Source organism: Chaetodon trifascialis, chromosome 17 (genome assembly GCF_039877785.1).
Source record: "Chaetodon trifascialis isolate fChaTrf1 chromosome 17, fChaTrf1.hap1, whole genome shotgun sequence".
In the NCBI taxonomy this organism is placed as follows: Eukaryota; Metazoa; Chordata; class Actinopteri; order Chaetodontiformes; family Chaetodontidae; genus Chaetodon; species Chaetodon trifascialis.
The window spans coordinates 1,643,256-1,658,695 of record NC_092072.1 but is presented as its reverse complement, the minus strand read 5'-3'; the positions used below and the strand labels follow the sequence as shown (position 1 = coordinate 1,658,695).

At 46.1% G+C, this 15,440-nt stretch overlaps 1 protein-coding gene across 3 annotated transcripts in view; it reads left to right on the top strand.

The window, feature by feature from the left end:
• The window catches only part of LOC139345930 (collagen alpha-1(XIV) chain-like), a 117,078-nt gene that overhangs the window by 81,916 nt on the left and 19,722 nt on the right, over positions 1-15,440 (top strand). For all 3 annotated transcript variants that reach the window (XM_070984814.1, XM_070984813.1, XM_070984815.1), the window contains exons 34-37: positions 1,908-2,066; positions 3,288-3,365; positions 3,871-3,957; positions 4,778-4,831. In XM_070984814.1, the coding sequence (XP_070840915.1) occupies positions 1,908-2,066; positions 3,288-3,365; positions 3,871-3,957; positions 4,778-4,831 (378 nt within the window). The remainder of the gene's footprint in view (positions 1-1,907; positions 2,067-3,287; positions 3,366-3,870; positions 3,958-4,777; positions 4,832-15,440) is intronic.

Genomic DNA, 15,440 nt, shown 5'->3' with positions numbered 1-15,440 from the left:
TTTCACAGCAGCAGTGAACTTAAACACAACACACTGACCAAATACACCTGAACGCGACGGCTGCGTCCGTCCTTAATACTGATACTGCTACGCTTAATGTCTCCAGTGTGAATACCAGTGAGTAATGATCACACTGTTGTTATACAGATGAACATGTTCTGTATATTTTACAGAAATAACTTGTTTAAAAGTAAAATTTCACTATGTTCATCAGCTTTGGAGTAAACTTCAATTTACTACTTTGATGTCACATTTATAGACTACTACCACTACCACCAGTGCTGCTGCTGCTCCTGCATATCGTGCATGAAATGTGTTTTATCTCCACAGATTCAGTTGAAACACCTCCAACACACTTTGACTACTTTTGCGATTAATACTGCTGTTTAAATGACCTCTACTGCGACTTTTTAGCATTATTTAACAAGCTGTAAAGTATTTGATAGTATTAATGTGTTTCAGTTGTACTTGTTTTTCTCTCTGGCTGACAGGTGAAATAAGACATGTCTTCAGTACAGGTGTGAATCACCTGTGCATCAAACGTGGCACAGGAGGTGGCTGCAGGTGAACTGCAGCGATGTCTCTCCTCAGTTTAATGTTAGTCAGTTAATTTTAGTTGAATGTTGATCGTACCTCCAGCAGAACGTTAAGCAGAGGAGACATGAAGCCGTCAAAGTGTGACATCTTCTCTGACAGGCTGATTACAGCCATGAAGTGTTCAGGGGTATCAGCCGTCAGCGTCCGGCCGTGTGTGAGACGGTGTCGTTGTGCAGACTGGAATCATCTGTGGAAGCTGAGCAGTGGTTCCAAAATGAACGCTGGATTTATTTTTATAAAGTCCAAAAACTTTTCGATTTCAGCGTCGAGAAGAAAGAAGCATGAATGGAACATGTGAGCGTGCCAACCTAGAAAATATAGAACCAAAATTAGAGAGCGGACTTTTAGCTTTATGGCTTTTTTTTTTTTCCCAGAGCTGTGTGTTTTGAATATTTTGCCAGGACAAACATGGAGCATTTTAAGAGGATAATTTGTACTGTAGTGAGTTTTAATTGTAGCCTATTGAAGATGGAGATTTAAATAAAATAGACCAACGCACACAGACGACCCAAGAAAAGTGAGCTGGCCTCTTCTGTGATCACAGCAGCTGTGCACCAAACAGATGAGCTTTCACAAATTCTTCTTCATTCCCATCAAACACAGCTTTGCTAACAGGAAGCCTCATCAGGGACAGCTGCTCCCTCCCAGCTGCAGCAGAGCAGCGTTCACGGTGTCGAGGAGGCGTTTCATTGCCTCGCAGTGAAGCACTCGACCGTCCGTGATGCTGACAGCACTTCCTGTTTGTGGAATTAGAAATGGTGTTTCTCAGGGAGGCGGTTTAGTTTGGTTTCCACGTGCTCTCCTGATTTCTGTCCTGGTTCCAGCTCTGCTGCAGGTGGTGGAGCTGTAAATGTGCTCTGTCAGAAAACTGCACAGACACTGGTTTTTAGCACGAACTCACACTTGTTTTGCAGTTGAAATAGTTTAGTTTGTGTGTGTTAAGATGACTTTTTAGGTCTTTATCATCAATCCAACAGTGTCCCCAGACAAATAATATTCACTTAAATCAAATCAAATCAAATTTATTCATTTTTCATTTTGCACTTTTCATACAATGTAGTCTAATTGGACTGTCAGCCATCATCAGCCTCCCAGCGCTGCAGGTAGAGGGCGCTGTTCTACCACAGCAGATAAAGGCTGCAAATAGAAGAAAGAGCAGCACACTGATTCTCCTCTTATTTTTTTCTGTTTAGCATGTATGCTAGTTCTCCTCCAGACATGGTGAAAGTGATAAACCGTCCTCTCAGCTTCAGGTGCATTCAAAGCTCTAAATCTGAGTTTAAACATGTCGGATGCTTTCTCTCACGCAGCTCCACATTGCCGTTAGCAAGACGAGCGCCAGGGTGGTGATCGACTGCAAGATGGTGGCCGAGAAAACCATCAACGCCGCGGGAAACATCACCACAGACGGACTGGAAGTTCTGGGCAGGATGGTCCGCTCCAGAGGGAACAAGGACAACTCTGCCCCGGTGAGCACAGCGCCCAGAGGGCACCACGATGAAGCATGAATTAACAGCAGCTAAACGTTCATTGTGACCGCTGTGGTGCATCAGTGACTGCTTGGAAAGAAGCATCACGGTCAGATTGACCTGATTGGCTCGTTCCCACCGATGTTCTCTGATGTTTTCTTCAGAACTGCTGAATTCTGACTGACAGCATTTGATCTCACCCTGCTGCAGAGGTTTGCTCTCCGTTTAGTTTTTTATCAAAGCCCGTCCTTCAGCAGCTTTATGAATGCAAACAAATCAATTTCCAGTCGCTCTCCTCCAGAAATAGCAGAGTGTCAGAGTGGGAGTCTGATTGGTTTGATCTCCCTTTGAAGAGGAAACCCTTGACATTGACTCGTCTCTGAAGCTGGAGGATTCCACTCGTGTGTCAAATAATCCTCACCAGTGTCACTTTTGAACTTTTTCTCCATGGCTCACAGTCGTGTGTGCGGCCAAAACTGAGCAGCAAGTTGGTGTTTTTACTGATCTGAGGCCAGATATTGGCCTTTGAGAGGTTGTTCTTTTTGTTGATTTTGCAGCGTCTCAGCACATCGAGAGCAGATTTGGTTTCTCATGAAGGACGAGTGGCTTTCATACTTCGGTGTTTCGTATGTCTTTTGCTCTCCACTTTGGTTCTTTGAATAATTTCATGCAAGACGCAGCCTATAATCTCCCAGTGTGTTTTAAACCTCCTGAATCACACGGCGGCCCTGACTAATATTCTAATTCTGTACTTCAGATTTCACCACGCCTCATTAGCCAAACTGAAAACACAGACCTTCGCTAAAGGGTTCAGAGGAAATCTGTAAACCTGAAGTAATCTCTTTTTTTGCCATTAGAGACAGGATTATGATTAAAAGTCTTATTTGCTTAGCACTGAAATAGCTCAGGACATCTAGTGATTCGCAGCAGCTGCCGAGATCATCAGTGATTTTATTCCTGCCCTCTGGTGTAAAAATGAAAACTGTCGTCGTGACGTGAGCGCCGAGACTGACGGGAGGGTAAACGTTCGGGTGTTTGTATGAAAAGATCCCTGAGTGGCCAGTTACAAATGAAACAGGGCCAGTAGTGTCATGTCCTTGAAAACCAAAGCGGTCCGCCTCTGAATCGTCTCATTCGACGTCAGAATGGCGTCGCATGCTTTGCTCCACGTCGCCGATCGGGTGGTGGTATTGAAACCTGTCCCCTGTGGTCCTCCTGCAGTTCCAGCTCCAGATCTTCGACATCGTCTGCAGCACGTCCTGGGCCAACAGAGACAAGTGCTGTGAGCTCCCTGGTCTGGTGAGGTCAAAGTTCATTGTTCTCCGCTCCTCTGTCTGTACTGTGTGCATTAAAATGTGCTTTTCACATCATGTTTCTGTTAAACTCTGACCGCAGAGCCGACGCTGGTGCTCAGAGGTAGTCAGTCAGTTTTTCTGTGTGCTGTGTGACACACCCAGCTTCAGAAGTTGCTTAAATGCATCACTTTCTTAACATTTCCTTCCTGCAAACATCGTGTCGCTATCAGAGAAGTGGAAATGACACCTCAGACCATTAAAGCTGTTTGTTTCCTGTTTGAAGTAGAAGTACCTCTGAAGAAGTGTTATCTATGAAGTACTTTCAGTGACGATGACATCAATGTGAACACGTCAGAGATTCACATCTTACAGGGATTAAAACGTCACACTTCCATTTTACTGCTTTGTTTTCTCACTTCATGCCATCGCCGTGTCTTTCTTTCATTTTGTTTATTTATTTACGTTTGTTTTTGTCTCTGTGTCATCCTCATCGCACTGCCCTCGTCCAGAGGAAGGAGGCAGACTGCCCGGCCTTGCCCAAAGCCTGCACCTGCACCCAGGACAGCAAAGGCCCCCCCGGCCCTCTTGGACCACCAGTGAGCCCCACACAAATGCATCAGACACATACACACTCACAGCGAGACCCTGACCCTGCTTAAAGCGTCTCATCGCACAGCGATGCTGCGTTCAGAGCACAGAGCAAATAAACTGAAGTGAAGCCAATGTTTCGTCAGACCTCACGAAAATCTGTCATCGAGTCCAGAGTTCAAATTAAAAAGCAGAGGTTTCTGTAGCACTCTTCCGCTGGAAGAACTGACTGTTTAACTTAAAGTGTTCAACCTGTTTTCTGCTTCATGCTACATATCGTGACATTTTTGCATCATCGGGTGTCAGCGTATGTGATGTGTTGAGCTTCACACACACGTTCAAGCATGCAGTCGCATGGGTGGATCACCTGCACATCACCTGTTTCATGCACAGTTTGAGCTCGTTCAGTACTGCCTTCTCCTCACTGCTCAGTCTGGCAGATTAAAGCTCGTGTTTCGTTTATCTCAGCTTTGTGGTTGTGAGATTTCATTCAGCAGGCAGAATCTGAGAACCTGTCACCCGTCGGCGGTTTGATTAGCAGCTAGAGACATGAAGACGATACGACTAACACGTCTTTTCATCGTTTGAGATTTAATTTTGGACAGTGCATTCTGCCTCCACGTGGACTGTTTACCTGTATGCAGCCAACGGCAGCTCAGATGTGATCGGTCAATCCCAGTCGTCACACTTCAAATGGAAACCAGAGCACTTCCTGATCCAGATTTGTGTCCTCTGCGTTCACATGCACATATCTGTCACCACTGTGTGAGACACTGTCCATTTCAATGTGTTCATTCTGCTCCTCATCACCTCCTCCTCCTCAAACAGGGAGGACCTGGAATCAGAGGAGCCAGAGGTGATCGTGGAGAGCCGGGCCCGGTGGTAAGTCGTCAGTCTCTTTTTGATGCTGAGAAATGGAAACAGAATGAAAAGTCACTCTGGTACAAGCACAGCAGGAAGTGACATCACTCTCTGCTCTCTGGATGCAGCTGTCATCAGGCTGTGACAGGGCCGACCCCCAGCAGCTTCCTTCATGTCTGTGTGTTGTGTGTCATGGACGTCCAGTCAGAGGCCGCCTCACCTTTCTTTTTTTCATGCGTTCACTGAGAACCAAACACTCTGTTGCAATAACTTCCTGGTAGCACACACAGAGGCCAGTCACTGAGCGCCATGAACATGTGAGAGTAATTAATAGGTTGTCTGTTCTGTGACTGTGGAGGTTAACCACGAGCGCGTTTCATCCCGCTAATGTCATTTCTACCTGTCAGCAAAATGGCACGTGATCAGATTGAAGAGAGAATTTGCTCTTCTAGTTGCTGCCGTTTGGTTAAACAGGAAGAGGCCACTGAGGCGTCGGTCTCACACAGTTTGTCAGCAGTGAGGATGACGCTGCATTTTGTGCTGCGGGTATTTGTTCCACTCACACTAACGTCACCACACTTATCTGATCGACTGCAGTGAAAGACACACTGAAGTGCAGACGCTCACCTTCTCCTCTGCGCTCTTCTCCTGCTGTCATCTCAGTGAACTCAGAGTGACATCCACATCTCTTTCATCCGTCTGGTCACCTCCTTCCTGAGTACCACCTGAGTGGTATGAGTATTCATCGTCAGACTGGTCATACTCGTGTTTGCTTCTTGCTCAGTTTCTCTGCTGTGTTCCAGCTGTTACAGCAACAACAGTGAAAGAACTCGATGTTGAAATTGAAGATAAAGAATTTGCTCTTTTTCTTGAAACTTCTCTTTCATTTCAGCTGCTTTTCTTCATCCTGTGATTGGTTGTATCTGTCGCAGAGGTTGACACACCTGTCGTCCAGCTGGTTATATGCAATGTTGAGCCGGTCTCTTTGTCAAATGAGCCTTTAGAAATCAAAAAGACTCATAGACTGCAGTTGTTTTCACAAGGATTTGTGACGCGGCCTTGTTGTGCTTTTGTCGTCCTGCATGTTGCACAACAGTTACACAAATACATGAAAGAAAAATCCATGCGAAGGCCGTCCAGGAGAGAAAAGACGGCGTTAAAATACGCAGAGATTCTCCAACAAACAGGTGACAGACACAAACACGTTTGGAAGAGGACTTTAAATGTGCCGTTTTGGAATAAAAACTTGGCTCTTCACAGCAAATGAAGATTTCAGCCCACGTCAGGAGAGTGAACAGGATCACTGCAGGCGCTCTGAAGGGAGTGTGTGGACCTGAAGAGGCAAAGTGTGTTTTTATCCTGCCTGTCTGAAGTGGCTTTGCTGAGGGTTTGTTCATGCAGTTGAGCTCATCTGCTCAGTGACAATAATGACATTTGCACTGCTCCATATTATGAAGCTTAAATCAGGCCTCAGTCTGCAGGCCAGAGGAGTAATAGACTTCAACTTCTAATAATGTAAAAGCTGAGGAGAAAAGGATCGGGGCCGTCACTGCTCGGCCTTTGCATATTTTTGTCTTTACCACTTTTCATGGATGGATCTCCACCTCGCTCTTCTTCCTCACATTCAAACTCAAATGCGTTTAAGCTTGGATATTTGTGGACATCTTGCTGAAAGTTAACCACGTTATTTTTGACCAGGCGTCACTGTTGTCTGTCTGTCTGTGTCCATTAAACGTTGAGTGGATCAAAAGAAAATTAATCTTCAGCTATTTTGATAATCAGTTATCAGAATACCTGAAGAGGTGATATTCCGACAGTATATGATGAGATGTATGCAGTAAACATGTTTTTTTTAGTCTAATTAATAAACGAAATAAATTAAAACAGAAAGGAAACATCCTTACACCCTTCCTCTCGTGTAACGAAGACGAGCGTAATCACCAAGCTTAGACTTAGACTTCGCAAACTCATCTTAAAGCACTCTTCATTCAAACTTGACTGAATAAAACCCACCAAATCTGCCTTGTCTTTCCACCGTTACAACGCTCACCAATGCTGGTTCAGTTCTGCGAATTAGATGTGAAAGTAGTGCGGCTCTTGATGCTGTTTTTCCACGCTCAGGTCCGAGCCGCTGAAAATGGCCTCGGCACGGCGTCCCTCAGCTGTCGTCTTCGGTCCTGATCCGGTTTTGTCTGCTCACTCTGGTCACGTGCTGCTTGCTGTTTGTTCGATGACCTTCTACAGGTGTCCAGTCCCAGCGCTTTGTACCTTTAAGTGCCGTCCTGAGTTTTCTTCTTCTATATCTCCACTTCTTCTAAAATCATCTCATGGTTTCAGTGTTACTCTCCGCTCCGAGCAGCAATTGTAGGTGCAGCAGTTTTCTTCCATTTAAAAGCTGCAGTAAAACAAAATCTCCAGAAGTTTCTTCTAAAGTTCTCAGTCTGTTGGATAAGTGCAGGATTATCATCGTGGAGTCGAGCTGAATATTCACAGACAGAACGATCAGGATGTGTTGCACTTGTTGTCAGGTTTGCTGCTGTCTGAGCAAATCTGAATGAAAGAGTTGTGCTGAAGCAGCTTTTAATCAGTGATGACTGTTTTCAGTTATTGTTTGAAATGACATCTTTTGAGTTTCGCCCTCGTTAGAACGTGATGCAAGCCAGTTTAACTGTAATGAAACCAAACCATGACGAAACGCTCTGAAACCCTCAGTCGGTTTTATTGAGAAATCCAGTCAGTGACAGTATGTATTGAAGCGATCACTGATCATCACTGTATGTGATTTATCTCACGTCGGCCTGCGCGTGGGGGGGTTGGAACAGCCTATTCCGAATAGGGAGAAGAAGAGGAAAAAGGTGAGTGAATGTCAGATGGATGAGCTTCAAAATGTTTTGTTTTTAACAGCCAGGCTCACCTGCCAGCTCGGCCTCCAGCTCGGCCTGTTTCCTCTCTGCCTGGCTGTATAGTGTCGTCAGGATGTTGTTTCTGGTCTGCAGCCTCTGCGTCTCCACAGCGAGACTGTCCAGCCTGGTTTGTGCCTGGTTCAGGTTTATGTCCAGCTGGTCTCTTTCTGCCATCAAGGTTTGTTTATCCAACGTGACTAAAATATCTGGTGAGAGCACAAACAGAAGAGAAAGCCAATGAACCACAGAAAGTCATCCAAACCGACGTAGTTCTCCGCCCACCTGTGCACCATGCACCATGCTGGGGAAACCAAACCACACTGACCGACAGAGCGTCACACAAGAGGAGTGAAAAACAGGTTCTCACAGCGCGTGAAGATCCCCGCCAACGTGAGAAGACACAGCAGTGCCACAGCGCTCGCAGGAGTGAGACGGCTTCTGCAGACGGCCGAGAGACAGCTGGTCTTACCCAGAGGTCCTGCAGAGACGGACAACAGTCAAACACCTTTTCATGATGCACGTCTGGACTGGCTGTTTGGGTTATTTCATCCTTCAGTTGATCTCGTCTGCTCATAAGAACTCAGTCCACAGCACAGACCATCCCAGAAACATCTGCATCGTCTGATTAAAAGTGTCATCGTTCAGGATTTAATCAAACAGGCTCAAACATCAGAGTCTACTGCTGACGTTGTTTCATACTCACTGACTTCATGGGACCCAGGATCAGTTTGTCTGTCATTCAAAGTGTCTTCACTCTCAGAGATCTCCACCAGGATCTCCACCTCTGATTCGCCTCCGTCCGCGCTGTCTCCTCTGCTGTATCGCACGTTCAGGCTCCCACCTGTGGACATCCTGCGAGGTGAGAGGAGTGACCTGCTCTTCGCTGTCTGAGCGAGGCAGCTTTGAGCATCGAGGAAGTAGCAGCGAGATAAACCTCAGATGCCTTTTACCATCAACGCATTTGTTCCAGTGTGACAAAAATATACATAGATAGAAATCTATGAGGCACCGTGGCAGCTGTCCTTTTTGATCTGGTGTTGCGTTCACTGGAACAGTTTAGTAACGAGGCAGGAAGCAGGTCATGCTTTAATGGTTCAAAATGAAAATCACATTTGCACCACTGTCTCAAGATACTTGAACATCACAAATATTATAGAACATTATTTGTGTTTGCCACCGTGTAAATCTAAGCAAATCTAACCGAACTGGACGTTATTGTCAAGTGGGGGTGTGCGAAGCAGCAGCTGAAGGACCCAAATACAGACAGGACGAGTCACTCAGAGAATGATCCAGGGTTCAGGTTCAGGTTGAGGTGGCTGGAAAGGCATCAGCAGTAACGTGATGCAGCTCTGACATGGTGGAAAGCGAGCAGGAAACAGTGATCCTGCTGATAAAGTGGATCTGAGAGTTTGATTTCAGGAGAATCTGCGATGTCCAAATAAAGAAACTCCCGTCGGCTTCACAGAGCTTTATGGTCCGTTTCATGTCTTTAGCTTCAGTCTTTTTCCTAGTTTTGTTGTTTTAGTACCAGGGGTGAGTAATGCTTTGGTTGTTGACTGAGGACAATGTGGCGTCCGTCACATTACGGTGTCTTCTGCATGCGGACGTCTCGATCAACAGAGAAGACAAGACATTGTTTTTTCACAGATCCAGCTGTTAGAATCAAAATATCTGCTTTGTGTCCATTTTCCTCATTTATTGCAGCACTCTGCGTACTGGAACCAGGTCTTCTGAGAGTGGCCTGTCTCCCAGAACCTGCAGAGCAAAATCGCATCATTTTAAATCAGCCTGTCCTTTAAAATCATCTGTCCAACAGCAAATGTTAAGACCTCTTCAGTGTGTGTGATCGCTTTGCTTTCAGGTCAAGGCTGAGAGGTGGTGTTCACACACTCTGCACGAAGCTTTAAACCACAGTTCAGTCAGTTTCATGAGGGAATGAGATGTTTCCGCTCATCTCGTTTGGGTCCAGGTCGGTCTTCTGTGGACCCTCTTTTGTACCCTGCTGAGTTTGACACGTTTGACCCCGTTAGGAGGTTAAAGACAAGCCGTGTCAAGTGTCTTACCTTAGGCGATCCGTCCACCCATTCCCAGCTTGGCTCCCATCCTGTAGTTCTGTGTGTGAACTCAGCCTTTAGACCAATCCAGAAGGCTCCCGGCTCATTCAGCCCTCTGACGAACTCCTGGTCGTTGGACAAGAGACAGAATAAGTTCTCTGCTGTTCGTGCTCCTGTGGTTTCCATCAGATCCATGGTGGAACGTTCAGGAATGCCAGGATCAGACTGCACGACATTTGTGAAAGAATGGGTCGCTCTCAGGAGCTCAGTGAGTTCCAGCCTGGTACTGTGATAGGATGCCGCTGGGCAACAAGTCCAGTCGTGCGCAGAGGTCACTGACGATTAGCTGAAGAACAGAGCGTAGAGAGCTTCATGGATTGGGTTTCCGTGGCCGAGCAGCTGCATCCAAGCCAGACATCACCAAGTGCAATGCAAAGCGTGGGATGCAGCGCTGTAAAGCACGCCGCCACTGGACTTTAGAGCAGTGGAGACGCGTTCCCTGGAGTGACGAATCGCGCTTCACCATCTGGCGATCTGATGGACGAGTCTGGGTTTGGTGGTTGCCAGGAGAACAGTACTTGTCTGACTGCGTTGTGCCAAATGTAAAGTTTGTTGGAGGGGGGATTATGGTGTGGGGTTGTTTTCAGGAGCTGGGCTTGGCCCCTTAGTTCCAGTGAGAGGAACTCTGAATGCTTCAGGATACCAAGAGATTTTGGACAATTCCAATTTGGGGGGGGGGGGGGGGGGAGTGTGGGGTGACCCTGAGGCCTGATTTGTCAGGTGGCTAACAGAGACTCATAATGTGACAAGGTGTCACCAAACCTGTGTTAAATTACACCTGGATTCAATCCAGATCTGGGACCCTTGAAAACAGTTATTTGGCTTTATTTGATGGCAGTTGGACCAGGGCACATTTCACAGACTCAAGAGGCCCAACACATGAACCTCCAGGTGTGTGTCTCTCGCTCCAGGTGATGCCTCTCAGGTGATGATTAGCAGCTGTTGACCACTGTGACAGAGAGCAGAGAGGCAGGAAGCTGATGCAGCATCTCAGGACTTTTATTCTCTTAAAACAAAAACAAACACCACAAACAACAAAACCATCGGTCACCTGGCAGCCGTCAAACTGCGGAGCTTTAAACAACAAACAGCACCAAGATAAGCTACAAAGCAGATTCAAGATTGAGAAAAGTCAAAGAGGGGAGCGTTCAGCTGTCTTCAGGCTGTGAAAGAGGTGAAGACGATGATTAGACGTGGAGGATGTTGGCTGGAAGTTCCTGCTGGTAGAAGCTTTCTCCTCTGCTGTGGGTGGAGAAGCTCCATAGCTGCTCCCAGCAGCAGCATCAGCACCGCGGAGAGCGCCGCCACACAAAGGGGACGCTGGGAAAACTGAACTTGTTTTCACACGATGAATGCAGGCCGATTCCAAGTGAACGCAGACATGTTAATCAACTGAAGACGACCAGCAGTTCTGCTTTTCTCTGCTTTTCTTTTCATGGTCAGAGTGTGTGTGTGTGTGTGTGTGTGTGTGTGTGTGTGTGTGTGTGTGTGTGTGTGTGTGTGTGTGTGTGTGTGTGTGTGTGTGTGTGTGTGTGTGTGTGTGTGTGTGTGTGTGAGAGATCCAGATAGTTTAGCACAAACACTAACAACCTACACACCCCTCTGAAGTCTACTTCTCACAGATCCAGCTCTTAGAATCATAATTTGTTCTTTGCGTCAGTTTTCCTTGTTGATCACAGCATATTGCGGACTCCTCCCTCTCGTTCCGCAGTCCTGATGTCCAGAACCTGTCGGACAAAGAAAATGTTTTGTTCTGATTATTTCCAATTTGAAATAAGATGTTGAAAAGTTTCTAATGACTCGTTTAATGCCAATTAAATAATCAAATTTTTTCAGTGATCTCATTGAGGTTTCCAGTAAATTGCGGAATTTTACAGGATCAACCCCAGAAAACAAGGGATTATGGGTATCCTGATACCAAACACCAGACGGCGCACCGCGTCCCGTAAATTTGACATTTTAATGAAATCACACACATTAAGACACAGAAGCTGCTGCTCAGATGTCTGAAAATCTCCCAAATGTTAAATCTTCAGGACGTCAGGACACATTTCTGTTGGCTACAGGAGACTGTCCAGCTGTCTTAATATGTCCGCGGGACAGATGCTGTAATAACCACATTTGCTTGACAGAGTCCAGAAGAAGTTTTGTGATGGAAACAACAAATGTCTCACGTTTGTGTCAGCGGTGATCCGTCCACCCATTCCCAAACCTGACGTGATGATTTCCATTGTCGGCTAAGACCAATCCAGGACTCGTCGTTTTTACTCAGCTCGATGACAAATTTCTAGTGTTTGACAAGAGACGATAATCATTTGTCTGTTCATGACAGTGAGCGTGATCACACACTGATGAACAAACACACTCACCCGTTCCTCTTCGCTGTTTATAACCACCAGATCTGCTCCGTCTTTCTGACACTGTTTTCTGCTGTCCCCCCACCATGTTTTCCTCTGACTGGATTTAAAGTAACAGCTGCATCCAAATTTCCTCCATCCGTCAGGACACCTCCTCCCTTAATGTCAAGCAGGTGTTTTAATCTGTTGTTCTGTGTCAAATTCGTACGCCTTGTTTTTTCATAGTTTAGTTTGAGGTCTTTCTTCCTCCCCACGTCTCTCTCTTCTTCTCTCAGATGTTGTATCTTCATTGAAAGTGTCTGATGTCTTAATATCCACACAAAGCAAGTTGAACAGCATGAAAGAAGTTGTGTCCTGTATGTTGGTGTAAAGCTGGTGTTAACTGTTAGTTCTTAAACTCACCTTCAATCTTTCCCTTCAGCTGCTTTACCTCCTCCTGTAGCTGGCTGTGGTTCTTCCTCACTGCTTCATAACTGCTCAGTAAACGACTGTTGTTGAGTGCCATGCCTTGAGACCAACAACAACAGGTTAAACAGTTGGACAAGTCCTAACCCTATATGAGCTTCACAGGCCGTGTGGAGTTGGATCCTGTGGTCTGGTTTGAAAGCGTTCTTACCTGAGTGGTTTCCCTGGAGTTGCATACAGGTGTTACGCAGGCTGTCGTAGCTTCTCTGCAGCTGGTCTCTTTCTGAAGTGACTGTCAAATCTGGTGAGAGGCACAACGGAGGCGCAGAAGATGTATCTACTACTGAATGCAGTTTAATTCTGTGACTTTGAAATATGGAGAAATGGTACGCTCAGAAACATTCTCAATGCTGAAAAGACACCTGAGCAGGTTCGGTCTTTAAGTCGAGTCTTGAAATCGACTGAGAGACACAGACGAGGAACAGAAGTTTCAGGCCAGTTAGAAACTGCTGCCTGTGATTTACAGTTCTTGGAAAATACATTGCCAACATGCACGATGATTAAGTTTGAGTCAGATGTGTAGATTCAAAGTGAGTTTTTCGTCTCAATTTAACCGCTGTGTTTTTTCACTTTGCATTTTTTGGCCACAAACAGTCGACGTTTCCATTTGGTGTGAAAATAAGCAGCAGCAGTGTGACGTCTCAGACTGATGTCAGAACGTAGCAGGAGCTCCAGGTATTGTCTCCTTCCTCTAAAACCTTGTCCTGCCTTCATGGAGTCGTTATTGCAGTTGAAACATTTTCCATTCAAGCGAACATTTCTACGCCTCAGTTGTCAGCATCCAGAGCAATTCTGCCTCTGTTCCTTTTTGTTGGTGTTGCGTCAGATCCCAGGTCATCCTCTGCAGGAGGCACTGGACCAGCTCTCGTTTAAAGGGTCTGATCCTCAGGCCTCAAAAGTTTCACCCTAATAGGTTTTAACTGAGGACTGTCCGCTGGTGGTGAGGAGACATGCCTAGCTTGTAACTGCCTACGTCCAGGTGCCTACCCCTCGTCCTCTGATGCTGCGCCTGACTGAACGGCCCTGGAGTCGAGTTGAGTACAGTTACCAGCCACGCCTGTTGACAGCAGCTCTCCTCTGACTCATCTGGGCTCTTGGTATGGTGCTCCTGATTAAAATTTGTGGCTAAGAAATAAGCCCCAAGATATGTTAATTTCTTTGGCGACAGTTGTCTTTCAGAACTTTTAAGATATCTTGAAGAAGAACTCACGACCCCGACCGAAGTCTCTAACGCTTGGATCAGACTAGACGAGTCGAGCCAGACTTTGAGAGGATTTTGTCTTTATCTTGTCTTTGAGGAACTACCAGCATTGTGGCCAATCATGACCAACAGTTGGGCATCTGTACCTGTGTAGTGTGACATTATAAACGACCTGTCGAGCGGCATTCTGGGACGCCCCACGACACCCCAACGCAAAGACTAGCATGTCAGAATTTTTTGTCTTGACTCGTCTAGCGTGACATTTCCCACAACATCTTTCTGAGCTTTGACCAATCAGGTCACATGGTGAAGAGGAGGAGGAGGGATGCTGAGGTTGCTGCTGTCAGGTGGGACAATGAAAGAGAGGACCCCTGCCTAGTTGAGGTTTCCTCGAGGGACGAAGTCCGATTCCAAAAAAGAAGACAAATGTTGGCGAGAAATAGTTGAAGCTCCTCATTAGTCGCTGCTGCGTGCTCATAACATTGTCCACGGTCCTGACTGCAGGAAAGTGCTCAAGATTACTAATTCCAGATCAAACCTTGAAGTGTCCTGTTTGATGCAGCCAGTCCTGCTGCTTGTAGCATGAATAACTCTGGAAGTAAAATGACTGCATGTGAAACTTGTACCTGTCCTGATCGTTATCTGGATGCGACACAGTCGATGTATAAATAATGACTGAATGGGCTGAAGTTTACTCGCCTCTTGCATTGGATTTTAATGCTATAGCGCATCCACGGCCATTTTTTCCTTCAGTCCACAAGATCACGGCATCGCACACAACGCCTCTGACGACGTGCCACAGTCGATCGGCGTCATGCTTGTAGTCTGGCCAGTCACCCGGTGCGAGTTTGCTTTGTTGTCTTGTGTTGACTGCAGAATTTTCCTTTTTTGAAAAGTGTTTCTTTGCGATGTCAGGCCTCAGATCGTGGCCGACGTGACTTCCTCTTTTGGTTTTCCTCATTTCAGTGGAACTACACAGTACTTTTGCCTCCACACCCAAAGTCATGAGTTGCTTTCTATCAGCTCAGCTCTGCTTCAAGCATGTTCATGTATTCATTGTTCAGTTTGGTTCCTGAGGATAAGGATCTCCTCGTAAAGCTGGCTTAATCATGTGGTTAAGAAATTGTTTTTTTTTACATTTTCTACCAAAGAAAAACATACTGAGGTGCACAGTGACGGCAGCCTGGAGGAAGTGACGGATATGTGACGTTCAGTAAGATTTCAAACATCTTTGGGAGTTACGTTGATGATGAAGTGTTTTCAAATGCATTTATCTTCCTCCTCTATCATCGGTTTACGATGTGGACCAGTGTGGACGTCACTGATCACAGGAAGAAAGTGGCATGAAGTTTATTATGTTATCTAAATGGAAAAAAGCTGCAAACCTGTTAAGACACGAGAGCTGGGATTAAAAACTCACAGCGCAGGAAGATTCCAGCTAATATGAGGAGATACATCCCTCCAACGGCCACCGCAGCGGCTATGAAACACCTCGGTTTGGCAGGTTTCTTCTCAGCGTGTGCTCCTACAGACATACATAGAAAACATATTGATCACGCTTATCTGAGGTGTGAAGGAGCCGCTTTTAAC